The 27,672-nt window shown below is 38.2% G+C and overlaps 1 protein-coding gene across 1 annotated transcript; it reads left to right on the forward strand.

The window, feature by feature from the left end:
• Nucleotides 1-240: 240 nt before the first annotated feature.
• LOC104589525 (CDPK-related kinase 1-like) lies at nt 241-27,627 on the forward strand. Its single transcript, XM_010247873.3, has 11 exons — nt 241-1,650; nt 8,517-8,647; nt 9,797-9,838; nt 9,924-10,032; nt 20,110-20,188; nt 20,275-20,571; nt 20,663-20,775; nt 23,727-23,834; nt 23,973-24,035; nt 24,170-24,337; nt 27,068-27,627. The coding sequence occupies exons 1-11, from the start codon at nt 1,168-1,170 to the stop codon at nt 27,203-27,205; spliced, it is 1,731 nt and encodes a 576-aa protein (XP_010246175.1). The 5' UTR covers nt 241-1,167; the 3' UTR covers nt 27,206-27,627.
• The last annotated feature ends 45 nt before the right edge of the window (nt 27,628-27,672 follow it).

Below are 27,672 nucleotides of genomic sequence, written 5' to 3' on the forward strand. Positions count from 1 at the left end.
TGGTTAACTAAAATCAAACCAATACCTTCAGTCTTTTTAAAACACCTAATCGAAACCGAACCGTCGGTCGGTTCGGTTTTTTTCTCACCCCTAGCTGAAACCTCAGCACAGAGCCACAGATACTCAAGCACCAATAAAGGGAGAAGAAAGCCTTTCAAACCCCAAAGCAAGTCAAACTTCAATCCAATAAAAAGTATTAAAAGGTGATTATAATTTATAGATGTAAAATGACCAGCACAATTCCTCTGACGTGCGTATATAAAATGCGTTTCCATGGAGTTTCTCTGGGATCAAATTATCAAAAGAGACAGCCTGTAACCAAAGAATCCACAGTTCCTCTCTCACGCTTCCCATTATTAGAGGGCTCTGTAATAAAGCTAATTTTCCATCAAAACCCCTTCAGAAAAAAAGCTAAAAAGCAGAAAAAAAAGGGAGGGGGAGGGGGGAGTTTGGGTTTTCTTTCTTTTCTTTTCTATTTTTTTTTCTTGCAGCCCCTTCTAAGCATCTTTTGTTTATGGTCTTCTCCCTCCTTCCCTTCTTTCCCTTCTTGTTGGACCTTTCTTTGCTGTTTTTCTTTTATTTTTTATTTTTTGTTTTCCGATTAGATTGAACTGGTTGAGAGTTTTCCTAATTGGGTATTCTTCTGTTTCTTGGTTTGATCAGTTGAACAGCACAAATTCTTTCTCTTCATTTTCTTGTAAATTTGCTATCTTTTCTTCTGTTCTATTTTATATTTCTTGGTTTTTTCTTCTGATTTGAGGCTTTTGAGCTCTCTTTGCTTTGTTTGATTTAAAATATAAGTTTTTAACTGGTTTTCTGTTTCCTTTTTGAGTTTATGTGCCTCTCTCTTTTTCCTTCTTGTTGCTTTAGTTCCTGACTGTTTTAGCACGTTGGGCTAGTAAATTCTCGAGTTCTTTTCCTTGTTCGGGTTTTTCGATTTGCCTAGCATTTCGATTTTCCTTCTTCGGCTCCTTACAAATTTCTCAGTTTTTTGGTATTTTTTTTTTAGCGACTAGCACGTTGGGCTAGTAAATTCTCGAGTTCTTTTCCTTGTTCGGGTTTTTCGATTTGCCTAGCATTTCGATTTTCCTTCTTCGGCTCCTTACAAATTTCTCAGTTTTTTGGTATTTTTTTTTTCGCGACTTCTGTGATTACATTCTTGATTCCATGGGACTCTGTCATGGAAAGCCGATCGAAGTCCCTTCAAGCAATGCAGAGAATTCTGTGGTTCCGGGCAATAGCGAACATGCAGCGAATTCGGATGCCACTAAACCTTCGAACTTTCCATTCTACAGCCCCAGTCCGTTACCGAGTGGTTTCAAGAACTCGCCAGCCAATTCAAGTGTGACCTCGACCCCTCTGCGCTTCTTCAAGCGACCATTTCCACCACCTTCCCCTGCAAAGCACATCAAGGCATTGCTTGCTCGCAGGCATGGCGCCGTGAAGCCAAATGAGGCCACGATTCCTGAGGGAAGCGAATGTGAAGTTGGATTGGATAAGTCTTTTGGATTCTCAAAGCATTTCCTCCAGAAGTTTGAGCTTGGTGAGGAGGTGGGACGTGGGCATTTCGGATATACCTGTTTGGCAAAGGCGAAGAAAGGGGAATTGAAGGGACACGAATTGGCTGTCAAGGTTATTCCCAAAGCAAAGGTTCGTTTTTTTGCTTGTTTATACTGATCTTCCATCTATTCTGCTAATATGTTGTTTCAGAAATTCTTTCAAATTTAAACTATCAGTCTTTGCTTTTTCGTGCGAGTTTTATTTTTTGGGTTTTCTGTTTCTTCTGCATTTTTTTTTCATAAACTTTGTTCTAAAAGGCTCAGTTTGGAAAGAGTACAAATGCAAATATGTACAGTGTAAATACATACAAAATAATACAAATATAAGGTTTTGCACTCTACACATTTACATTTGTACTTCTAAACTGAGCCAAATTTGCAATGCACATGTTCAAATTGATGTGATATCACTGCTCTTTTTGCAAATCTCATCTGGGACTTTTTTTCCTGTCTGTAGTAAATATTTTGCATTAAATGCCCTCATCCGGTGTTTATGTGGATTATCGCAATGGGGGTTATGGCTCTGTCGAAAGAGTGCAATCTTGGAATTGGGTTGTTGATTGCACATTGGATCTCTAATTTTTGAGGTGTTAATGATGGCATCTTGTACCTAAACCCATGTTTTACCTTCTCTGCATTATGGGGAAGAAAACTGAAACCTGTAACTAGTTGTCAGAGGTATTTCCCTTCCGTGAGATGGGGAAAGATCCTTGTGTAGCCAGGTATGTTACAGGAGAATGTGTGAGACTCTCAGCATGTTTCAAGGTGGTGGGTCCTTGTGCTAAGTCATTTTTTTGGATAAGTTCATTTGAGAAAGTTAAAGTTTGTGGATGATATCATTCTTTTTTGTGAGGGAGGCAATTATGAAAATCTCACAAAATTTGAAAGAGCTTATTAACTCCTTTGAAGCCATCTCAAAATTGAAGGTAAATTGGGGAAAGAGTTGTATAGCAGGTATCAATGTGGAGGAGGAAGATTTGAATAGTTTGGCAGAGATATTAGGGTGTGCGATTAGACAATGGCATATGGAGTATCTAGGACTTCCCTTAAGAGGAACCTGAGATCTGAAGTGTTTTGGAAATTGGTGGTTGAGAGATTCACTAAGAAGCTGGCCCTTTGGAAGAGGAACTACATTTTGATGGGTGGGAGGATTACTCTGATTAGAGCAACTTTAGCCAATCATCCAATTTGTTTACTGTCCACCTTTAGAATTCCATCTAGGATAGCAAGTCAACTAGAAAAGCTTATGAGGGATTTTCTGTGGGAGTCTGGGGATGAGAAGGGGGACCATCTAGTGAAGTGGGAACAAGTTAGAAAAGCAAAGGAGAAGGAAAGACTCGGTATAAGGAACCTAATTATTAGGAATACATCTTTGCTAGGAGCGTGGATCTGGAGGTTCCTATTGGAAAGAGACGGGTTGTGGCACAAGGTCATTGAAAGCATTCACAAGATGATGGACAATGGTTGGGATGTAAGGGTGGCCATTTCTTCAACCTCAAGTTCCCCTTGGAAACAAATTCAAAAGGTATACCCAACCTTTATTAATTTTATCAGGTATGATGTGGGGTGTGGGTCGAGGTCTCTCTTTTGGGAAGAGATTTGGCTGGTTGATGCTCCTCTTAGTTCCCTTTTCTTGGGCCTTTATTCAGTGTCTGACTGCAAGTGCCAACCAATTTTGAGACTTGTCACTTTCTCTTCTCTGGGTGTGAGTTGGGATTTTGGCTTCAGAAGGGGATGAGAGATAGTGAGTGTGAGACCCCTATTCAGTTATTGGTTAAATTCCAGTCTGTTTTCTTGGTTCAAACCATGGAGGACACTAGAGCTTGGACTACCTCCCCCGATGGTATTTTCACTTGTGCCTCATTTGTCAATTCACTTTTGCAACCATTAGAGGTGGGAGAGAATTTCCCAGTGAAAGAAATTTGGAGTAAGCCCATACCACCTAAAGTTCAAGCACTGTGCTGGGAGGTTTTTCTTGGAAAGGTGAACACCTATGATTTGCTTCAAAAAAGGAGGCCGAATAGATGTCTTTCCCCACACGTGTCCTTTCTTTGTTTTGCAAATGGTGTATCCTTACCCCATTTATTAATCTCTTGTCCCTTTGCATTGTTTATTTGGGAGTCTTTTTGTTCTCTTTTTGGTTGCAAGTGGATAGCTCCTCAGGATGTAGCGAGTTTTTTCAGTCCAAATTTCCTAAGATAGCTAACAAAAAGAGGAAGAACAGTGTGGAAGGTAGTTAGAGCTGCTGTGGTGTGGTCCATTTGGGAGGAGAGGAATGCAAGAGTATTTAAAGAGAAGCTCAGGTCAAAGGAGGAGTTGGTGGATTTAATAAAACTTAGGGTAGGGTGCGTTTGATTCGCGGACAGGACCGGAATTGGAATCCCCAGGAATCAGAATCGGAATCACCTATTCCTGGCATCCATTTGGTTCAGTCAGGAATCGAATCGGATTCCGATTCCTGCTGTTTGGCTCAACTAGAAGCTGGAATCGGAATCAGCCAAAAATTCCAATTCTGCCCCTGTTAAAAGAACCTCAAAGATTACTGGTACATCTTTAAGTGTAATTCTGGTTTATCATTTGCTTGTTGGGAAACTTTTGCAGATATAAGCTTTGCCATCTCTAGTGCTTCATCTGGACTTTTGCAAATATAACCTCAAAAAAAAAAAAAAAATCTTGTGGCATAGTTGGTTGGTCAGCATCATCTTGATCATGAGATCATCATATTCCCAAATCCAGGTTATTCTCCATCCAACTTCAAGGCTCCAGCTCTGGCTAAATGGGTTTGCAACCACATTGCAATAAAGATATATGTCCCAGTCCAGGCAACCAAAATAAAAAAAAAAGATAAAAAGCAAAAGAATACAGTAGAAGAAGACCTAACCTTCAATCATTGTTTCAGCCTCATAAACATTAGATTGTGGCTTCAGCTGAATAAAGTCATTCATTGCAGCTTCTATCTGATTAAGAAAGATAACATGTCAAAAAAAAGGTATATGTGTTAATTTTCAAGATTAAGTACCACTCCTAAACCACGGATTAAAACTTTGGTGGTTATCGTTGAAAACTGTCTTAGCAAAGTCATAGATGATGTACAAAGTTCAGACCAACGCCGCAGTTTTCACTTATTATGTGCTATAAGGTGCTTGAAGTTCTACTCTTTTACTCCTTTAACAAGTGTTCCCAAAATGTAACTAATTCAATGTACTATGCTTGAAATATATAATTATTTGCTTTCTGGGGATGAACCGGAAATTAGATGTCTTTTAAACCGGGCATTCAGAGTCCTTGTTCTCTAAAAGAGGTTTATTTCCAATGGGATTTTTCAGAACAAACTCTCTGCCAGAACAAACTGGCAGAAGAATCCAAATTAGAGCTAGTGATGCTACAGTAGGAAAGTAACTACAAGGATTGCCAAACTAAATTCCATCAAGATGATTATTATGTCTTGGAAACTTCGTTTTATTCCCTGAAATTCACATTCAATTTCTTATCATTCATATAGTCTTAGCAATAGAATACAAACAAACAACAAAATAATTTCTTCTATTTTTTATTGGTAACAAGATGAAAGAGATTTTATTTAAAATTAAAGGTGGCAACCCTTCTCAAAAGTCTGTGGTAGAAAAAGAGATTTTATTAGAAAAGAAATGAAATGTAGGCAAAAGGAAAAATGTCTCAAACTAAATTTATTTTTTGGATCAGTATATTTCAAACTAGAATTTTCTTTCTATGTATCAGGTGACTTCAAACTAAATCTCTTTGTATCAGTAAAAGGAATGCATTGATCAGGAAGAAAATGAGAAGGTTGAGACCAGTGCATCCTATTAGTTTTGAAATTGGAAATGTATAAATTGGGAAAAGCTTGGAGGAGTTTCAGACCAGGTAATTCATTGACACACCTTTGCTTCAGCCTGACCAAAGCTAACCTGAACAAGGAGAGTTCAGTGTAAATTGTTAGCAATATAATCATTTTCTAAACACAGACAATTCATGTAAGCTTTTCTTAATATATAAGTAATAAAAATTTTGAGAGTACAAATCGGGAAAGCCCTGCCTTGCCTTTCCACCCATTTGGAAATGGAGTCTTTGGAAGCCCATTCTTGGAGAAGAATTTGCTCTCCTTTCATTAACACAAATATTGAAAGCAACTTCAGTCCACTTGTTCACTTCTTGTCTTAGAAAAGAAAAATTTTAACTAAAACCCAATCAACAGAAGAAACTTCTGAAACTCTTTTTATGTATATATATATATATATATATATATATATATATATCTATACATACATATATTCTAACTGCCTAAGAACTCTTGACTTTTTTCTGAGCATCAAAACAACCCAAAATGGGAATGAAAACTAGAAAGAATCTAGTAACAGAAATCTGACTTCCACAGCTGTCAAACAGATCCAAAATGGAAAAGAAAATAAGAGCATCTTCTCACCTGAAGCCAAGAAGGGACGTTGCTGCGGTACCCAGTTGCCAGAACAACCGAATCAACATCAAGTTTTTCTCCATCGACAAGCTCCACACTATCACGATTGAACCTTTTGATTCCAGTGATGATATTAATGTCACTGGATTTGATCTTCCACAGTGCACCAATATCCAGAACAGGGGTCTTTCCAGCAGAGTTCTTGAGCTGAAAAGGACCCACTGAAGGTCGTTTCAGCCCGTATTTCTCAATGTTTCCAAGCACTGACCATGCCAGAAGCAACAACAGCTTATCAACCAGCCACAGAGGCAACCATTTCATCATCAGAACCGTCAATTCGAATGTTGATTTCCTGAGAACCTCCCTTGGTAAGACATGAACCTGTGGATTGAAGTCAAATTCATCCTCGGTTAGAAACAAGTGTTTGAATTGAACAAGACCAGTGGGAGTGAGTGAGTGATATGTCATGGATTACTCACCGAGCTTCGAACCACCATGGATGGGAAGGCCTCGTGGTTGCAGAGATCAAGAGAGACTTCCATGCCGGAATTGCCACACCCAACAACTAGTACTCACTTTCCACGGTAGTCCTCGCCGGACCTGTAATGACAGGAATGAAAAAGTGTGTGAGGAGAGGAGAGGAAGAAGAAGAATAGGAGAGGATAGAGAGCAAAATCGACGGTGACTTACCTTGCCGTTGCTGGAGCTTCAGTCCAAATCTGTTCTTCTTCATCTGCAAGGAGAGAGAGACGAAAGATGAGTGAGAGAGGGGTTTGGAACTGGGTAGTGAAAAGGGTTTGAGGGCTTTAAATGTAATTTTGCTTTTTGTTATTTTAAGAAACGGGAATGGGATTCTGATTCCTAGGGGGTGGGTCGGGAATGGCCATTCCCTCAGATGGGGGATTGCCATTCCGCTCAGAATGGGAATTGGATTCCGATTCCACCCAACGAAACGCCTGGAATTGGAATGATCCGATTCCGAATCCGGACCCTTATTCCTGCGAACCAAACGGACCCTTAAAGTGGCTAGATAAAAACCCTTGACATCTTCCAATGCTTTACAACAACTGATATAATAAGGGCTTGGAATGAGGTGGCACACTCTTCAAAACAAAAGGAAAGAGAGATGATGGAATGGAAGCCACTAGCAAGGGGTAAGTTAAAGTTAAATTTTGATTGGAGTTCAATGGGAAATCTGGGGATGGTAGGTATTGGTGGTATGTTTAGAGACTCCTTACATAAAGTGCTGGCTATGTACTCAGGACCTATAGGAGAAGGGCACTCATTAAAGGCTGAACTGATGGTGCTGTTACAAGGCTTAAACTTGCTAAGCTATCCAATTTTAGAAAATTGGAAGTTGAAAGAGACTCAAAAGTGGTTATTTCTTGGATCACTTTTAGTTACAATGTACCTTGGGCTTATAGACATGCCTTAAGGGAGATAGAGTCAGAAAGGGGACCTGAATGCTTCCTTTACTTGGACATGCAGGACGACTAATGGGATGGTCAACACTTTGGCTAAGAAAGAGGTACTGGGGTAGTGCTTATTCTGGTCTCTATTGTAAATTAGTTATATGGACATTGTTGTTTTCTGTATTTTTGGGTGAATGGATACCCTATCTGTTGTAATTTCTACCCTCCCACTAATAAAATCAATCCTATTTGCTGATTAAAAAAATGTTAAAGTTTTGAACTACGTGATGGTTTTTATTGCTGTAAAAACTTAATTTTTCGATACTATAATTAGGTTTATTATATGTGTTTGACATCCAGTGAAAATTGTGGGTGGCACTAGTTTCTATCATAATGAAGACTACTCTATTGGGCACTAGTTTCATCTGCAATTATATTGGGCCAGTGCTATAATGAATGCATGACCCACAAAATAGGATTGCTGCTGCAAACTCAATTTGTGTTCCTTAATTAATTATTGCCTGATGTTTCTTTTAGCTTGTTGCATCTTGACTATGTCTACATCAGTTCCATATGAAATGACAAGATTTCACAATATTTCCATTTTCTCTTGGTAGAAGTATCACATTAATTACCAAACTCATGTTATCATAATTGGTAATTACTAATTAGGTTCAGTTTGGGAAGAGTACAAATACAAATATGTACAGTGCAATTTTGAAATACAAAATACAAGGATTTGCATTGTACATATTTGTATTTTCACTCCTTCCAAACTGAGCCTCAGGCTGTGTTTGGTTGCAATAGAAATAAATTTGTACTGATGCAAAACCATGGCAGTGCAAATGATTTGAGTGTAAATTCTGACCTATTTTTGTTTCAAATTTTAGCTTATTTTGTTTGATTACAGTACAAATGAAGTAAATTAAGACATGAAGTAGAATAAAGTAAAATCCAAAAACAAAATTAAACAAGAATTTGCATTTTTTACATTCGCACTCCCATGCATTTGTACTAGTGCAAATAAAATTGCACTGCAACCAAACACTGCCTTAGGCAAAAAGTTTGTGTCAGGTCTCTTTTGTTCTTATAAGATTGATGGTGTCTTGACAGATGACCACAACAATTGCTATTGAGGATGCAAGAAGGGAAGTGAAAATACTGCATGCTATAACAGGACATAAAAACTTGGTGCAGTTCTATGATGCTTATGAAGATGATGATAATGTGTATATAGTGATGGAGTAAGTTTAATTTTCTCCACTTCTTTTGTTGAACTTGTTGTGTTACATTTGATGCTGTTGCTGCAGGAGTTTTTAGCCTTCTGCACAATAATGATGGTCAATAATTGCTAGGACTATTTCTAAGTGAGGCACACATATGACTCTCTCTCTCTCTCTGAAGGACAAACTTAGTGCCATTCTGTGACTTGGCCAACACTTAGAGGCTATTTGATAACGATGAATTGGCTGAATTTAATTGCACGCCACTTTGTCTTTTGGTGAATAAGCTATTAAGTGGGGTGTGAGGTCCTTAATTGCTGAATGACATGTTGGGTTGTTTACTTCATCACTAAATATTTCACTTTATGACTGTTTTATCCACTTAAAGGCAAACCAATAAGCATTTCATTTCATCTAATTCAACTGTTATAAAACAGTCACTTGAGCTGATACTGGTTGATGTGATGAATGGCAAAAGCTAATTATCAAAATAAGAAAAATAATGGCAAAAGCTCTGGGTATATTGACTGAAAAGTATATGAAATCAAAATTTATGGTTCGTACTAGGTTCAGGGCCTTCAGGCATGCTGGGTTTTACATGTTTTAATGTCTGATGGATAAGAGATGAGGGAGGGAAGGATTTGTGGGGCCTATACCATGCATACCTCTACCTGAATTAACAGGTCTCGACTTTAGGTCCTTAAGCTAGTCCTCTCATGACATCATATGACACCCATGTGTCAGAGTTTCTTGTGACTTGTTCAATGGTAAACATTTTATGAAATTTAATCTGATAGGATTAAATCACTTTTGGAACAGACTCTTGGTCAAAGTATGTACCCTTAAATATAGTATACCATTTGAATCGCCCATCCATGGAATCTCTTGTGTTGGAAATTGGCTAATTTGAATCGCCCATCTATTAATGTCAGAATTCTATAATCTGTAGATTCTCCTAGATGTTCACCCTTATTGTTATCTCGTCTTCCAAAGGATTATTGGGGATCGTTTGAATGCTTGAAGTCTTGAAGATTTTGAATTTATCTCACACACACACACACACACACACACACACACACACACACATATATATATATATTCAGGAAGTTGGAAAAATTAAATCACATTTAGATCTTAACTCTGTTATTCCTATACTCTTCACTTTTCCAGGTTATGCAAGGGAGGAGAACTTTTAGACAGGATACTCTCAAGGTACTTTATTTGGTATATGTTTAATTTTTTCCTGAAATCTACCGTATCACTTTCTAACTTGGGAGATTTTCATTTATGATTTTAGGGGTGGAAAATACTCAGAAGAGGATGCCAAAGTTGTTATGGTCCAGATTCTAAGTGCTGTTGCTTTCTGTCATCTCCAAGGCGTGGTTCACCGTGACCTCAAGCCAGAGGTAATCATCCTTTTTTTAAATGACTCTGAAAGTCTCCATATTGGAATCCATACAATGATCATCATCGATAACCGTGGATGCAGAAAATCCAGTTAATTCTTCTATCCTCTTTTTTTTGATATTGTCTCTTGTTGGTTGTTCTTGTAGTTTTGTTATATTGTTTGTTAGCTGTCCTTATAGTTTTGTTATATTTAGAAAACTTTATTGTTTAAAGTTTCTATTCAAGGTTTCTCTAAGTTGTAAGGTTTAGAGATGTTGAAGAGGAAGAAGTGTCGAGAATGCTTGGTGTGGCACTGTTCACACCAAGAGACTTCATTTTTTCTTCACAAGCAAAATTACAAAGGTGCCCTTGAATAGGCACCCAAATATAAAAATTCACAAAAGGACAGAAATGCCCTCACACTCTTAAACACTCCCCCTCAAGCTGAGCATAGATATTTATCATGCCCAACTTGTTCAAATTGTTGTCGAACTTTGATTTGGGAGCACCTTTAGTAAGACAATCAGCCAACTAGTTTTCAAACCTCACAAGGTAGACAAATCTCTCCACCGGCAACTCTTTCTCTAATGAAATGTCGGTCAAGTACGATCATGTTTAACAAGGTTGTGGGCTATGTTTATGGCAGCTTGATTGTTACAATATAATATCATTGGAGTATCAATTTGCACTCCCATTTCTGTCAAGAAGTTCTTCAACTGCAACAATTTTGAGACTCCATGTGCCATAGCTCTGCACTGCCTCTGCACTAGATCGAGCCACAACTGATTGCTTCTTACTTCTCCAAGATACAACATTACCACCTAGAGGTGTAAAGTGGGCCGTGCCGTCCTCCCCGGTGGAAATTTTGGGGGTCGGCCCGGCATGGCCCATGGTTTAGGCCCAAGCGGGCCCATGCCGTGCCGTGCCGTGCCGTGCCGGCACACGGACCTGGGCCGGGCTGCAAGCCGTGCCATGGGCTTAGACCGTGCTGGGTTGGGCCATAGGGCGGGCCTTGAGCCTAGGCCGAATCGAGCTGAATTGTTTTTTTTTTTTTTGAAAATTTTGATTTCTTTTCCAAGTAAAATTGTAAAACTAAAATATTTAACTTTCCTATGAACTTTGGGAATTAGGAACTATTTAAAAAATTAAGAAATGAGAAATCTAAGTTATTTAATACATAAATGAAAAAAAAATACTTAACCAAATTGAAATAACAATGATGGAATAACAAATTGGAAGAAAAATAGAAATTTTATTTCATTTAAATTTGAATGGTACAAATTAGTGAATTACAAATACAATGATTGGATCATTGCATACTTGGATAAATGAAATATAAAAATGGAATAAATTAACAAAATATAAAAACTACAATATGGTTACAAATTGAAAATACAAAATTACATTGTTAAAAAATTAAAAAATATATCAAATAAATTAAATAAAATTTAAAAATTTTACAGTAATTTGAAAAAATGAAAAATTCTACAAGTCAAATTCAAGAATCATCATTCATGACTTTCATCATCTGCTTCGGGTGAAATGTTCGGTGTTGTATCGTTCCCTCCCTTGTCTTGTAATCTATCTTCTGCATCTAGCCAATCCTTGAAGCAAATGCACATCTCTATGCTCTCATCATTCATGCAACTTCTTTTGTCATCCAGCACCCTGGTACCTGCACTGATGGAATTGTAGACACCGGAGGGGTTAGTAGATCACGTGCCATGGCGACGAGAATCGGATAATTTTTTGAGTATTCACTCCACCAGGCTAAAATATCAAAATTATTTGATACTTCACCTAAATTAGAAAAATTTGCTTGCAAATAAAAATTAAGTTCAGTAAATGAACTTATTGTAGAACTAGCAGATTTCTACCTTCTACTTATTAAATAAAAAAACTTTTCTCTTCTACTATTGGGCTCAAAGTCAGAAGGAGAAGAAGAAGAAGATGAACAAGTTGTAAGAATATTTCCTACAACTTTAGATTCATACAAACTGTACATTTCAAATAATAAATTATTAATTTCTTTTTTATTTCCTATATCAATATTCATATTTTCATAATATGTTTCAAGTAAAATATCTAAACCATCTTTCCTAATCCTAGTGTCTAATATTGTAGCTAAACAATAAAGGGGAGAAATGTTCTCCCAATATTTTTTAAATTTATTTTCCATAATTTCAATAATACATTGAAATTGTGGATTATTTCTATATTTGGCAAAACAATCACCAATTACCATTAATTGATACGGTAAATTACATCTAATTGGATAATAAATTCCATATAATTCATATGTTGCATCATAAAAATGTTTTAAAAAATCACTTATACAGATTGCCATTTCCCAGCTTTCCTCAAATATCATATCATTAGGCATTTTTAAATTATAAAAGTCAGAAAGAATTTGTTTATGAGATATACAACTTTCTAACATAGCATAGGTAAAATTCCACCTATGCTTTACATCTAATATAAAATGTTTATATTTTAAACCATAATTTTGGCATAAATATTTAAATTCTTGTTTTCTTGCCCCTGAACTTTTTATATATATAATACAATTTCTAATTTTTGAAATATGATTTGAAATAATATTCAAGGCATCTTGAATACATAAATTTAAGATGACATGCACATCTAATATGAAATAATTTACCATTTAGGCATGGTTTTAATTGAGATTTTAAAATTTTTATTGCAGAATCATTATTGCTAGCATTATCAAAACTAGTATGAAATATTTGTTTTCTATTTCATAAGCATGCAAAGTATTTAAAATACTTGCAGCAATAGCTGGGCCACTATGTGGCCATTCAAGCCTAGTAAAACTTAAAATTCTTTTATTCAAAAGCCAATTTTCATCAATGAAATGGCCGGTAACACAAATATAACTAATATTAAATTTGGATGTCCAAACATCTGAAGTAATTGCAACTTTAGAATTAAGATTTGCTAACAAAGAAATTAAATTTTGTTTATATGAATAAAAAATTTTTAAAGCATCAGTTCTTATAGTATTCCTAGAAACTTTTTTATATTGTGGGTTTACAGAACTACGCAACCATTTTTCTATCTTTAGATCTTCAGCTAACATAAATGGTTGTTCTGCATGTACAGTATACTTGGCAAGTTCTTATATCATTTTTTCTTGTGAATATCTAAAAGTACCAAAACTAGTCCCCCTCCCAATCTGTGTTTGGGTTGTTTCTCTCCCTTCATCTTCCTCTCACTCATGTGTGAGCAGATGTCTGCTCAAGTGACCCGTACCACCCTTGCTACAATAACTAAAGTCTTTCCTACAATTTTGGCAAACGACCATTTTCCCATTTCCCTCAATATCCTCTACTTTGAAAACTTTCCAAACCGGGCTACTCAGCTTAGAAGCCCTCCTTTTTCCCCTAGTATCACTACTATCAGGGGTGAAAGTTCCACTTCCATTGACATCAGTGTTAACACTAATACTATCGTGATGCAATTGAATGTCATCCATGGTGAACATGTTGGGAAATCGGTTTTGAGAAGGGCCGGCCTTTTTTTTTTTAATTCTAAAAAGATAAAAATTAATTTAATTCGACTTACCCAGTTTGTCGGTTCAAAATCCCAACTTGATTTCAATGGTTGAAGCCTTTCAACGTCCAAGCCCCTCGAATTGAGATACTTGGGCTGGTTGAGCAAGCCTTCTTCTTGTTGAAAGTTGAAACTTCGATAAAGTTGAGACTTGAGAATTGGAGAATGCAGAATCAAACAATCAACTAATCAAAATTTTTCAAATTCCAGATAATTGAGAATGTATGAGTATGAGAGAGAGAAAATTAAGAGAATTGTTGAATTGGTGTGATGAGAATGGTGGAGGATAGGGCTATTTATAGGAATTGAACATAATTCAATTGCCCAAAATACCCAAAAAACTCTCTGTTATTTAGTTGTTGGGAGGGTATTTTGCTCATTGTAAAGTTACTTATAACTTTACCCAAAATTCTCCCCTAAACTAGTTGTTATATAATTGTTGGGGGGGCATTTATGTCATTTTTTTCAACCCCCCATAAGCAAAATACAAAAATACTCTCCTAATATGGCTGTTTATAGCTGTTGGGGGGGTATTTCTGTAAACGCCCCCCCAAAAGCTGAAACTAGCCATTGGGCCCCTTTGGGAGGGCGGCCCAACGGCTATATTCCCAGGCAGGTCGAGCGTGACCCGTTACGGGCCGTGCTTCGTGCCGTGCCGACACGTGGGCCGGTCTAAAATCGGGCCTGGAACGGCCCACTAGCCGTCGTGCCGGGCCAGTCCAAAATCGTGTCGGTCTAAAATTGTGCCGGTCAGAATAGGCCTCTACCTACCTTCAGATGCCCATGATTAGAATACAATATCCCCTTTCCTAGACATCCCTTCAAATAGGCAAGTATTCTATTCACTGCTTGCATATGAGATGATCTAGGGTTGTGCATGTATTAGCTGACCACACTCACAGCGTATGATATATCTGGTCTAGTCAGACACAAGTAGAGAAGGCGACTGACAAGTCTCTGATACTCACCTTTGTCAGGAAGGACATCTCCATCATCAACTCCCAGCTTATGATTGGGATCAATTAGAGTTTTAGCCAGTTTACAATCCAATTTTTCTACCTCTTGAAGCAAATCAAGGACATATTTCCTCTAAGAAATGTAAATGCCCCTCTTTGACCTTGCTACCTCAATCCCTAGGAAATACCGGAGATTTCTGAGACCCTTAATTTCGAATTTAGTAGCAAGGAAAGACATTAGTTCAGCAATCCCAAAGATGTCATCCCTTGTGATAACAATATCATTGACATATACTATCAACATAGTTATTTTTCCATTTGCTCTCCTAATAAACAGGGTATGGTCAACTTGTGATTGTGAGAATGCCAATTTTTAAGTTAGCTTTCCTGAATCTGTCAAACCAAGCTCGAGGGGACTGTTTAAGGCCATAAAGGGATCTTTTCAAACGACAAACCTTTCCTTCACTCCTAGGGATGTTCACTCCTAGAGGAAGTTCCATGTAAACTTCTTCTAGAATGTCTCCATTAAGGAAGGCGTTCTTAACATCCATTTGATACAAAGGCCAAGAATAGTGGGCAGCAAGAGACATGATAACTCAGATTGAATTCATCTTGGCTACTGGTGCAAACGTTTCCTGGTAATCAATGCCAAAAGACTGGTTTACCCTTTTGCCACATGTCGAGCTTTGTACCTTTCAATTGAGCCATCAACTTTATGCTTCACTGTGTAAACCCACTTGCATCCAACAAGAATTTTGCCTTCTGGAAGAGAAACAATTTCCCATGTCTGGTTTTTTTTTGAGTGTCTTCATTTCTTGGTTCATAGCAGCCTTCCAATGAGGGAACTGCACTGCCTCAGTAACATTGTGAGGGATAAAAACAGAAGCAATAGAAGACATATAGGCACAATAAGAAGGTGATAAAGTATCATAAGAGACATAGTTTGAGATAGGATGCTTAGCACATGTTTGTCTTGCTTTACGAATTGCAATAGGAAGGTTGAGGTTAGAATCTATAAGAGAAGGCTCAACAATAGATTCAACACAGGCATCGAAAACAGGAAGAGAATCCAAATTACCTGAGTTTGTGAGGTCAAATTGTAATGGACATTCAATCTTTAGAGTCATCCTCTTTCTTCGTCTGATGAACCACTAATGCCAAGACCGAGGAATAGGAGGCTGTTATGAGCACCCGCACCACACGGCAGCAGCGCGCACCGCATGGCAGCACGCACCGCGCACACACCCGGCGCCGCGCGGCAGCGGCACCACGCGCACGCACCGCGCAGCGGTGGCACCATGAGCCACGCGCACGCACCCGGCAGCAGTAGCAGAGCGGGGCCCACATGACAGCTCATAGGGGTGGGCCCACCCTTATCTGGACACGTCAAGAGAACTCGCCGCTAGCTTACCTTATCCCTTATCTTATCTTATCTTATCCCTTATCCTTGTCTTATTTTATCTTCTTAAAGAGTTGTGTTACCATTAGGAGTAGGTAATTAGGAGTTTTAGTTTAAGTTGGATTACCCTAGCCTGGCCGAATCCAACATGAATGTCCTTCTGTAATCTCCTATTTAAGGAGCCACGAATTGAAATAAAGCATTCAGTTTTCCAGTCAAGAAAAGAGTGAGGAGAGTTCGGGTGGTCTCTTGGACAAATCACCCACTAGATAGTCAAAATAGGGCCTGTGTGCAAGGCCAAAGGCAAGGGAAGATCAGAGGTTCCTGCCGTGGAACGACCCGTGACGCGATCCTACGCTCGGGCCCATAACAGATGCAAAGGAGGAGGCACGAGAGAAGGACTACTACGACCATAGGGAGGAGGAGAAGAAGGATTGACAGCATCGGTTGCAGGAATCAACATACAAAAGGGAGTCCGATCTTCACTAACATCCTCTCCTTGAAGAGAAGGACGAGAGACGGAGAAGAAGGGAGTAAATTCAAAGAATGTGACATTTTTGGACACATACCTTTTTCCAGAATAGGGGTCATAACAACGATACCCCTTTTGGATTGAAGAATATCCCAAGAAGACTCATGTCAGACTTTCGATCAAATTTCAGCCTAGAAGGAATCATGTCATGACGAAGCAAACACACCCAAAAACTTGGGAGGAAGATGGAATGTATCCTTATCACGAAAAAGAAGCTGATGAGGAGACTGGAGATGCAAGGTCCGTAAGGGAAGTTTGTTAATAAGATACACAGCTGTTTGAGCAGCATCCCCCAAAAACCGAGTTGGAAAATGCATTTGGAGTAACAAGCCTCTAGCAACTTCAATCACATGTCTATTTTTCCTCTCCGATACCCCATTTTGTTGGGGAGTACAAGGGCAAGAACTTTTGTGAATCACTCCTTTTTCTTCAAGGAAGGTTTGTAAGTGCTTCTCAAAGTACTCCTTGGCGTTGTTAGATCTAATAACCTTAATCTTCTTCTCAAACTGTGTCTCCACCATACTAAAGAAGCCTTTCACAATTGAAGGAACTTCATCTCGGCTCTTCATCAAATACAACCAAGTATACCATGAGTAGTCATCAACAAAGAGAATGAAATATTTATAGCCACCCATACATGGAATAGAATATGGTCCCCAAACATCAATATGTATAAAATGAAAAGCAACATTACTTCTTTTGTTACTTGCAAAAAAGGTTGTTCTACATTGCTTTGATAGTTCACAGACTTCACATTGCAGACCAGAACTAGACAAGGACTTAGTTTCTCGTCATGACAAGACACAGACTAACACATCAACCCTAACATTGGAGACTGATCAAGAAGATAAACTCCATCGGCTTCATGTCCACTGCCAATTGTCTTCCCCGTACTCAAGTCCTGAAAGACACAATGAGATGGAAAGAAGGTTACGGAGCAATTATGAGACTTTGTAAGAGAACTAACGAATAAGAGATTTCTATGCAATTGTGGAACATGGAGTACAGAGTTCAAAGAAAGGCTATTGGTAAGTTCAACTTCACCCAAACCCGATATTGGGGTCTGGGATCCATCGGCAACGATAGTCGTACCTTTCCTTGAAAAATGTCTATAAGTTGTAAAGTAGGAAGGCGTACCGGTCGTATGATCACTGGCTCCTGTGTCAATTATCCAAGAGCTGGAGGGTGGGACATGACATGCAAGTGTAGTACCTGATTTTGCAAAGGCACTAGAAGAAGCATTTGAACCAGTAGATGTAGGCAACCCGCTCTTTTCAAGATGGAATAAGGTGCCTCTCAAATTTTCCATCACATCAGAGGTGTCATGAGTAGATGCTGGAGAAGGAGGATTTCCCTTAGGCATGTGAGTCTGAGAATCATGACTTGCAGTAGCAACATGAGCATTTACTTTCTTTCCAGTTTTAAACTTTTCAGGTTTCAGGTGGGGATTTAGTTTCCAACATCTATCCTTGGTATCCTTCGGCTTCTTACAGTATTTACAAAATACCTCTTCATGTTTACCAAAACTCTACTTAGGCTTTGTGGACACAAGAGTAGTGTGCTCACCTACAGACACTTGCATCATAGCATTCCTCCTCTCTTCATTTTGTACAAGAGAATATGCTGTGGAGAGTGACAAAATATCAGCACTAAGGATGTGTTGCCTGGTGAAGTCATAATCAGCATTTAGTCCAGCAAGAAAATCGAAAACTCGAGTTTTTTCAATGTACTTCCTATATTGTTCAGCATCAATAGGATCTTTCCACTCCAAAGCCTCAAGATGATCAATTTCTTCCCAAATTGATTGTAAGGAGGAGAAATACATGGCCACTGATTTCTCCCCCTGTTGCATATTACATGCTTCTCTTCGCAATTGATAGATTCTAGCAGTGTTTTTCGCTTGAGAATAAGTTGCAGTTAGTATGTCCCAAATATCTTTAGCTGTTGGAAGGAACATATAGTTACGGGTGATGTGTGGCTGCATAGAGCATACAAGCCATGACATAACCAATAGATTATCTTGCTCCCATTTGTAATAGTTTGGATCTTTAGGCTTCGGCTTAGCTTCCTTGCCGGTAATAAATCCGAGCTTACCTCTTCTATCGATTGTAAGCTTGGCTGATTGAGACCATTCAAGAAAATTTGTGCCATCAAGTTTTACAGTAGCAATCTGTCCTCCGGCATTGTTGCTTCCCGAGAGAACATAGGTAGGTATGCGGACGTCTTTGTGTGAGTCCATTGATCACAGCTCCTCCAAAAAAAAATTTCTCACCAGCACCAGTCTTCCAGTAACAGCTGAACTCCCAAACACCTTTTCCACAAGGCTAGACACGAGTTACAACTAAAAAACTAGGAAAAATAGGTACTGGTGGCAAAATATGGGAAGAAAAAAATTCCCAAAAAAAGTTTTAGGGCTCTAAAAAATTCAGGACTACTTCCTACAGTCCCAGGGGTTTACCATGACTAAAACACAAGAGGTTTCAGCAGCAACCAATCCTCCATATGAGCATGCAAGCCCTAAATTCCAGATCTGGATTTTTCGCCAATTTTCATCCAAAAAATCCAAAACAACTTCAAACCACCATGAAACTTATACCAAAATTCCCCTAAAATCAGGGCGAATTAGCAACCATGAAAAACCCATGAAGATACCGCTGACTATATGGACACCAAGAGACTTTTCTTGATCGTGCGTAGCTCTGATACCAAGAAGAAGAAGGAAGTGTTGATAATGCTTGGTGTGGCACTGTTCACACCAAGAGACTTTTCATTTTTTCTTCACAAGAAAAATTACAAAGGTGCCCTTGAATAGGTGCCCAAATACAAAAATTCACAAAAGGACAGAAATGCCCTCACACTCTTAACACTCTAGATTCTTTTTTATTCTTGCCTATACGATCAATGATTGCTTGGATTGCAATCTGTTCTTTCTATGTGATTGCTTACTATGTCATTGTACCATCAGCTGTGGTTAATTCCTTCTTCCTTCTGGAAAGGCCAGATAAATGTCTTCTCATAGATATCCATATCTTGGGTTCTATAATGGAAAAGCATCCCATAATGAATGATATTAACTGAATGACTTGTTGAGGTGGGTAATGAGGTCAGCCAACATAACAACTGATAACTTTCCAAGGTGGAGGGGGAGGGGACAATATTAATTTAATCTCTATTTTTCATGTAGCATGTCAAGATGTAGGCTTGTCAGCTTATGTGCTGTTGTTCATTTATTTAACTCAACCAAAATCATGTTATTGTTGTTGATAAAAATGATTTGTATTAGCTTGGTAGTGAATGTGCCTTTATGTAAATCTCTGTAGTTTTTTTTTTTTTTTTCTGTTCTAAGTCACCCATTTTCCATCCCCCCAAACAAAGATCATTTATTGGATGCTACATTCATCGAATTACTGCAGATTTTCTATAATCTATCCAGTATGGGCTTTGTCCTGGTTCTTTAATTACAATTTTGATGCACTAATTGTGTGATGGTGTGGCATACTTCCATTCTTATGCAATTTTATAATGCCTCTATATCAACCAAGTATTTATTATAAAATAATTGCAAAATGTCTTAACTATTGAAGCATGCCTCTATTTTCTTAACTTTTATTTTGATATGTTTTTTTTGCTGCTTCAGAATTTCCTTTTTAGTTCGAAGGAGGGGGAGTCTCAGCTCAAGGCCATTGATTTTGGATTGTCTGACTATGTTAAGCCAGGTCAGCTGTAGTGTATGAGATTTATTCCTTTACAACTGCTAATATATGGCTTAGACACTTAGCATCTGACTTTAAGATCTGTGCAGATGAACGATTAAATGATATTGTAGGAAGTGCATATTATGTAGCACCTGAAGTTCTCCATAGAGCATATGGCACTGAGGCTGACATGTGGAGTATTGGTGTGATTGCCTATATCCTTCTGTGTGGAAGCCGCCCATTTTGGGCTCGGACAGAATCAGGGATCTTCCGATCTGTCCTGAAGGCAGAGCCCAGCTTTGAAGAAGCTCCATGGCCTTCATTGTCTTCTGAAGCAAAAGATTTTGTCAAGAGGTTGTTGAATAAGGATTACCGTAAAAGACCTACTGCTGTTCAAGCTCTCAGTAAGTTATATGACCACTATTAATTTATTTCTAAAACCTTTCTTTAGCTTCAGAAATTCCTGAAACTTGTAGCTTTTTCTTTTGTGCTTAGGTCATCCGTGGCTCTCCAACAGTCATGATGTCAAAAACCTATTGGATATATCAATATGCAAGCATATAAAAGCTTATATATGTTCTTCTTCTCTCCGGAAATTAGCTCTCCGGGTACGTAGTTTTTCTTTTGCAGAACTTTATACATTCAATGTTTGGTTAGTAAATATACTAAGGTAGATGGGTCTTCATTTTTAGTGTTAACGTCTTGACTGAGTGTCTCTTTGTATTGGTAGGGGTTGTTTTGTCCCGTAATTTTGTGTTTCACCATATTTCTTCTTATTATATTCACTGGTTGGGTGGCACATGTAAGGGGAGATAGAGAGAGATGGGTAGAAGTTGAATGGTGAGAGAGTGATGAGTAGACTGAACTAGTGGAGTAAATTTGATAAATTCCAAGTCCCTTGACTGAAAAGGAAAAGGAATTTTAATTAATGAACTGAGTGGGGCTAGTCCTAAAGATAAGGTTTGTCTGTTGGACTGAATGGGTTCGGGCCAAATAAGTCTTTGGTTGTCTCGACCCTACAACTGTCTAGTCTTCTTCCTTCTTTAAACAGCGATTGTTCAAGTTCAAGTAAAGTTAATGAATCCACAGAAGCTGCTGAAAGAAGTTTGAGAAGACTTGGAAGACAACAAGGGTAATTGGAAAAGGTGATTTACAAATGCTTTATCATGAATTATTCCTACACTAATGGTGAAGCTCCTGGGAACAGACGAGAATCTCTCCAAGAAATCATAAGACATAAACTGACCCTGGAGAAAACAAGTGAAGACCCTGGAGCTAACAAAGGTTTAGGAGTTGCTTCCGGCTCACATCATCCGGGTAAGGTTGAGGAGATTTCGATTCTGTTATTGGGGTCAGAGAAAGAGCTCATTTATGGCATTGCTTTCAGTTTATGTACCTCAGATATTAAGTGCTCTACGATGGAGGCAGGTTCACAGACTCCTTTCTAGTTTATGAGTTTGATAAAGGGAAGGGTTTTGAGATTAAGCAAACAAGTAAGTTGGGGGGATGCTCTTACATCGACGGTGTCTACAATCCAGTTCCTAACTATGAGTCCTGATGGTGATCGGGGAATATTAGAAGAGGGGCTTCAACCTTCAAGCTTGGAAAGGACAGAAGAAGAATTAGAAGAGGGGTTCCACCCTGTTATGCGTGGCCCTGAACCTGTAGAAGGGGGTAGAGAGAATGAAAGAAGAAGATTTAAAGGGAGCTTGCTGGTTGACTCTTCTTGTAAGATGTATTCAAGGAAGAGATCTTATCGTGGAGAACCTAAATCCCTTCTTGTTATAATGGAGAAGTGTTTTTTCCTTTAACAAATGTTGGTTTTGATCGTTTTTATTAATTCGGTCATCTGTCGTTCAGAACCACATGCAAAACTTCACAACATTTATAGTGAACATGATGAAGAGGGAGAAGCTTTTCGCATCACAGGGAGGCCCTATCATCTTGGCTCAGGCAAACGTAACTCTTTAAGGCTATTTCAGCATTTTTATACGAGTATGGAGCTAGATCGACGTTGATGTTTGGAAGATGGAGGCTTAGGTGATTCTTTCAGGAGGTAGGTGGTTTGGGAAGGTTGCATAAGAGGGAAGATGACCAGGAGCTGGATCGACGTTGATGTTCAGAAGATAGGGAAGATGGAAGAATGAATGGGGATGCAGGGTGCAAGCTTAGCGGGAAGATTTGTCAGAGTGGACGTGGAAGTGATTAAGGTGGAGATTTGGGCGAGGTTTGAATGGGGTAGGGACTAGGGAGAACCTGATGGGGGTTGGAGGAGAAGGAGGATGAGGATGGGAAGGATTGCTACTGTGCAGAGGATAAAACTGAAGAGGAAAATGTGACCGAGGAAGAAGGGACTATAGCTGCTGGTGGAGGTGAAGGTGGCCACTGTTGCTTTGAGGAGGTGATGGTCGGAAAACTGGGTGTAGACTTAGGTCGAAGAAACAAGAATGAGGAAAAGGAGAAGGAACTGGCTAATGAGGAGACTATTAAAAGATTGCACAGCACAAGAAATCATAATGTCGTGCATGTGACAAAAATTTTTTCCAGGCTGAAGGCTGAAACTAAGTCTGGTAGGGACAGGTCCTACAAAGAACTTCAAATAGGTTTACAAGAGAAAAGATGCGAAAGGCAATACGGCAGCTGAAAGTGATCAAAAGGGGTCTATGGCACAGGATCAATCATCGGATTCCCACTTAGGGAAGGAGCAACTAGTTAACAAGGCGAGTGTGGTGGTCCTGATCTGGGAGAGAACTTGCTGTTACAAACTAGCAACAAGAAGGACGTTGATTCAGGCTGTGGGACTCTTCAGGAATTAATGGATAGAGAGGTCACAATTGGAAAAAGCCTGGGCTTATTTTTTTGAGAAGCTGAATAAAAAAGTTTGTTTGGAAGAGGAGGCAAGGTATGGGACGAGGAGGATACTGGGCAAGAAGGCAATCTCATAGTCGAAGAGTAAGGCTTTGTTTTTTGTGCTAAGTTGATGCATAGTTGGTTCAAGGGTCTGGCGATTGGCGGTCTCGGCTCAAGGGGTTTCCTTGTCTTTCCTGGGGATGATTGTTGTTCTTTGGTAGAGTTTGGCTTTGGTTTGTTGTGTCTGTGGGTTTAATCTGGGTTTGGTTTTATCACTGTAGTCTGTAGGGGTGTTTGGTTATGTCTCTCTCTCAGGTGAAATCTTATCACCTTTCTTTTGTATTCCTTTTTCTTTTTAATGAGTTTTTCTTTATTTTTCAAAAAAAAGATATTTTGGCAAGAAAAATCATTAAACAGTAGTAACAAATTTGTTTCATTTATAACATCTGGAATAAATTAACATGATGAGAAGGGAAGCATTCACAGATATATACATTTGCAAACCTAGGCTCTATTGTTTTGAGTTTTGATAAGAGTTTTTTTAAGAACATAACAATCTGAAGCCAAAAACTTCCAAGTCCCAAAGCACAGAACCTGGAATTTGGGCTTTAAAAGCACAAATCCTGGACCCTATCCAAATACAACCTTAGTTTCTTCTGTAAATCTTGAAATAAATAAACATACTGAGTGATGACTGTTACTGTCACAGGCTCTTGCAAAGACATTGACAGTAGTTCATCTAGCTTATTTCCAGGACCAGTTCACGTTGTTAGGCCCAAATAAGAGTGGGGTTATATCTCTGCAAAATCTTAAGACGGTAAGTACTATTTCCGGTCCTTACCTGGCTTATCCATTTTTCTACTTATGTAATTCTTAGTGATTTTATTTTCATGAAACTTTCATTTTTATCCTATCAAAAAAAGAAAAAAATTCTAAGTGATGCTGGAATTGGCAGGCCTTGCTGAGGAATTCTACTGGTGCCATGAAGGATTCCCGGGTGGTTGATTATGTTAATGTGGTAAGTATTCCAGGTCCTTGGCTATATATTTATTGCTTGATAGTTGGCAGGAGACCACCTGACCAAGCTAATGTGTAATAAATAAAGCTTAGGAAAAGAGTTTGGAAGTTTACAATTTCTCATATATTTTATAGGTGAGCTCGCTTCAATATAGAAAGTTAAATTTTGAAGAATTCTGTGCTGCTGCATTAAGCGTGTATCAGATGGAGGGACTGGAGAATTGGGAGGAACATGCACATTCTGCTTATGAGAACTTTGAGAAAGATGGCAACAGGTCAATCATGATTGAAGAACTTGCCTCGGTATTATTGCTCTCTCTCTCTCTCTCCACATATGTGCATATTTAGATACATGCATGCACAAGAAGTTGATCAAAAAAATGCATGCACAAGCAAGCTTCCAACTGATGTCATGGAATCTAGACTTGATGGGATTTTTGGATCATCACCTGGACCATTGAACTGATTTAATAACCCACAATTTGGGAAGTTGTCAAGAACAGCTCTAATGAAACCTGGATAGTGTTAGTGTACTGAAGGTTCCAAAGAAATTTTCTTCTAGAAAGCTTTTTAATGTGATAAAAAACAAATTTCTCATTAAAAAGTATTTTCATTTACACCATAACAGAAAACTATTAAAAACCATTTATTGGAATCAATTAAATAAAATTCTACTTTGGTTTTCTTTTCATTGCTATTGTAACTTTCTTACATAGAATTATTCAGATCACTGATCACCCAGAACCTTGCAAGATAATTACACTCCTTAATTTTTGTTGGCAATTTAAACTCTTTAATTGCCTACCATTGTAAAATTTATTTTCAGTCTCCCGACTTTCCTCCCCTTGCTCTCCAATATCATCCCTATATAGGATTATTCACATCACCAGAAATCTCTAATACAACTACACACCTTACTTACCTGTTATAATGCCACTTCGCCTTGCACCTTGCAACTTGGGTGCAAAAAGCCATTTGTGCTTTTTTTTTTTTGCATCTTAACTAAAGCACTGATTCTCACATGTACTTTTTAAGACAAAGCAGTATGTTATGATTACTATATTTGATAAGTTAGAAGCAAAGAGATATTTTTGGGTTTAGAGAGACATTATGAGAGATTTTTGAGCATAAATTATTTTAGTTTTATTTATAACAAACTAAATTACCAAGTTTTCTTGAATTTGGAAACTATCACATATTAATATACTTTTAGTTTTTTCACATTATATTTGATGCTGTCTAGATGGGCAAAAAAGCCCTTTGTGCTTTTTTTTGCACCTTACGTTTTAAAGCAATAATTCTCACATGTGGTACTTTTAAGACAAAGTAGTATGTTACGATTATTATATTTGGTAAGTTAGAAGCAAAGAGATATTTTTGGGTTTAGAGAGATATTATGAAAGATTTTTGAGCATAAATTATTTTGTTTTATTTATAACCAATTAAATTACCAAGTTTTCTTGAATTTGGAAACTATCACATATTAATATACTTTTAGTTCTTTCCCGTTATATTTGATGCTGTCTAGATGAGGTATTTGCTTCATCAAATGGTTCACACCTCATCAATGCAGTTGAGGCATGGTGGTTTGCCTCTGCTTCACCTTGAGGCATACACCTCACCACCTTGCCTTGTAGTTAGGGGTGGATTTGAGCCGAGCCGAGCCGAATAGTATGAGGCTCGAGCTCGATTCAAGCTAGAACACTGAGCTCGAGCTCGATTTGAGGAAAAATATTTTATAAAAATAAAAAATTATATATAAAAAATATTTTTTATTTGATATTTAAAAGTTAAGAATTATAATATTTTTATTATATATATTATTTTCTATGATTTTATATATATATATCGAGCTTGGCTTGCGAGCCTCACGAGCCGAGCTCTATTAGGCTCGAGCTCGGCTCGTTTATTAATTGAGCGTGTAAATTGGGCTCGAGCTTAGCTCGAAGCTCGGTTGAAATCGAGCCGAGCCGAGCTCGAGCAGCTCATGAAAAGCTCGGCTCGTTGCCACCCCTACTCATGGTCTTCTAAAACTGTTTAATGTCTCAGCCTGAATGTGACCAACCTGAACTAGCCTCAGCCTGGATTCTTTATTTATTTGCTTGCTTATTTACTTAAGTGTATCTCAATCCAAATTCTAAGCAACCTGAACTATCATGAATCAACCCTTATGCTTGGAGAGAGAAAGTTTGGTATACTACACAAACATCAGAGCCTTAGTGGTCTGTGGAGAGCCATGTCTTTTGATGTTTGAATCTTTATTGAAGATGTAGAGCTCACATGTAGTTTGGTTGTTATGTTCCTTCTAAAGATTGGAGATAATGAAATGGCATTGTTCTGAGCTATTTTTTGTTCAAGTAACAGCAAAATTAATGATCCTTACTGCCTCGTTTGACCAACTCAGTTATGGGCATAATATCCACTACCATTACCTGCAGCTTAGAAAAAGCCATCAAGTAGGCACTTCTTGGGTGGTCTTACATCGAATATACTTGTAACAGCATCTTCAAGAGAGGCTAGTAAAGTATAGAAACCTAAATTACCTCAGAAGACACTAAATTGCCTATTCAGAGACAAGTATAAAAATCTTAGCCTAAATTTCCTCAGGAGAAGACAATTGTAGATGGCCTCAGGAGAAGAAGCTAAATTGCTTGTTCAGAGATACAGTGAGAAACACTATTTCACCATGAGATATTTTGAAAATGTGGTAGGATTTAGTACTAGTAAATAAGATAAAGAAATTAGAAAGTATACAAGCTGAAGGTTATGAAGATAAGTTGTTGTATTTCCTTGATTTGGTCATTAGTTAAAGGAAATTAAATGCTTTCCATAATATGATACTGATACACAGTTTGCAAATGCAAATGTATATAATTTTCTGAAGCTTGCATATATAAATAGTTCAATGGAAGAAATGTTTTTCCTGTTGCCACGGGTGTAGGAGGGTGGGGGCATGTTAGTTCTGTGAATTCCTTTTTCATCACTATGTTTACATTTCCTTAAACCATATTTTCTTTATTTTTTTTTTATCAGGAACTTGGCCTTAGCCCATCAGTCCCTGTGCATGTTGTTCTCCAAGACTGGATAAGACATGCCGATGGAAAGCTCAGTTTCACGGGGTTTGTCAGACTTCTGCATGGGTTTTCTTCACGTCCATTGCACAAGCCTTGAAAAGTAAACTCCCAGGCTGATCAAGAGATTTATCATTCCATTATTGTCACTCTCCAAAGTCAACTCTAAAATTGACCCCATGGTCTGCCTGATTCGAGAGGAAAACAGAGCTGGCTTGACCACTAGGCTGCACATTGAGAAAAGGAAAAGGCGAGCTAAGATCTAGAGCTCATGCAAACCAGTCGGAGCATAAGCCATGCCTGGTCTATTCTCATAAGCGATTTGTACCTTTCATTTTTTTAGTTATACCTTCTTCCCCATGTTTTGTGTATTGAAGTTGTAAGAGGATTGTACAGATGAGGATAGATCAAAGCTGTAGCTGTAGGAGAAAGTTCAAAGTGAGTTTTGTGCTTTGTGGATTGTTCCCTTGTGTACCCATTTCACCAGTTTCTTAATAAATTCCTTATTTTTTTTTTCTACAAGTTAATTATATAGAGATCAACAGCATAATCAAGTACAATGACTCC

This window comes from Nelumbo nucifera, chromosome 2, assembly GCF_055504915.1.
Source record: "Nelumbo nucifera cultivar China Antique chromosome 2, China Antique-T2T, whole genome shotgun sequence".
Lineage (NCBI taxonomy): Eukaryota > Viridiplantae > Streptophyta > Magnoliopsida > Proteales > Nelumbonaceae > Nelumbo > Nelumbo nucifera.

Excerpts from the sequence above, each read along its gene's own strand:
- LOC104589525 (XM_010247873.3), top strand. The coding sequence starts at position 1,168 with ATGGGACTCTGTCATGGAAAGCCGATCGAAGTCCCTTCAAGCAATGCA. Across the intron at positions 8,648-9,796 it reads AATGTGTATATAGTGATGGA|GTTATGCAAGGGAGGAGAAC; the intron begins GTAAGTTTAATT and ends TCACTTTTCCAG. Across the intron at positions 24,036-24,169 it reads TGGTTGATTATGTTAATGTG|GTGAGCTCGCTTCAATATAG; the intron begins GTAAGTATTCCA and ends TATATTTTATAG.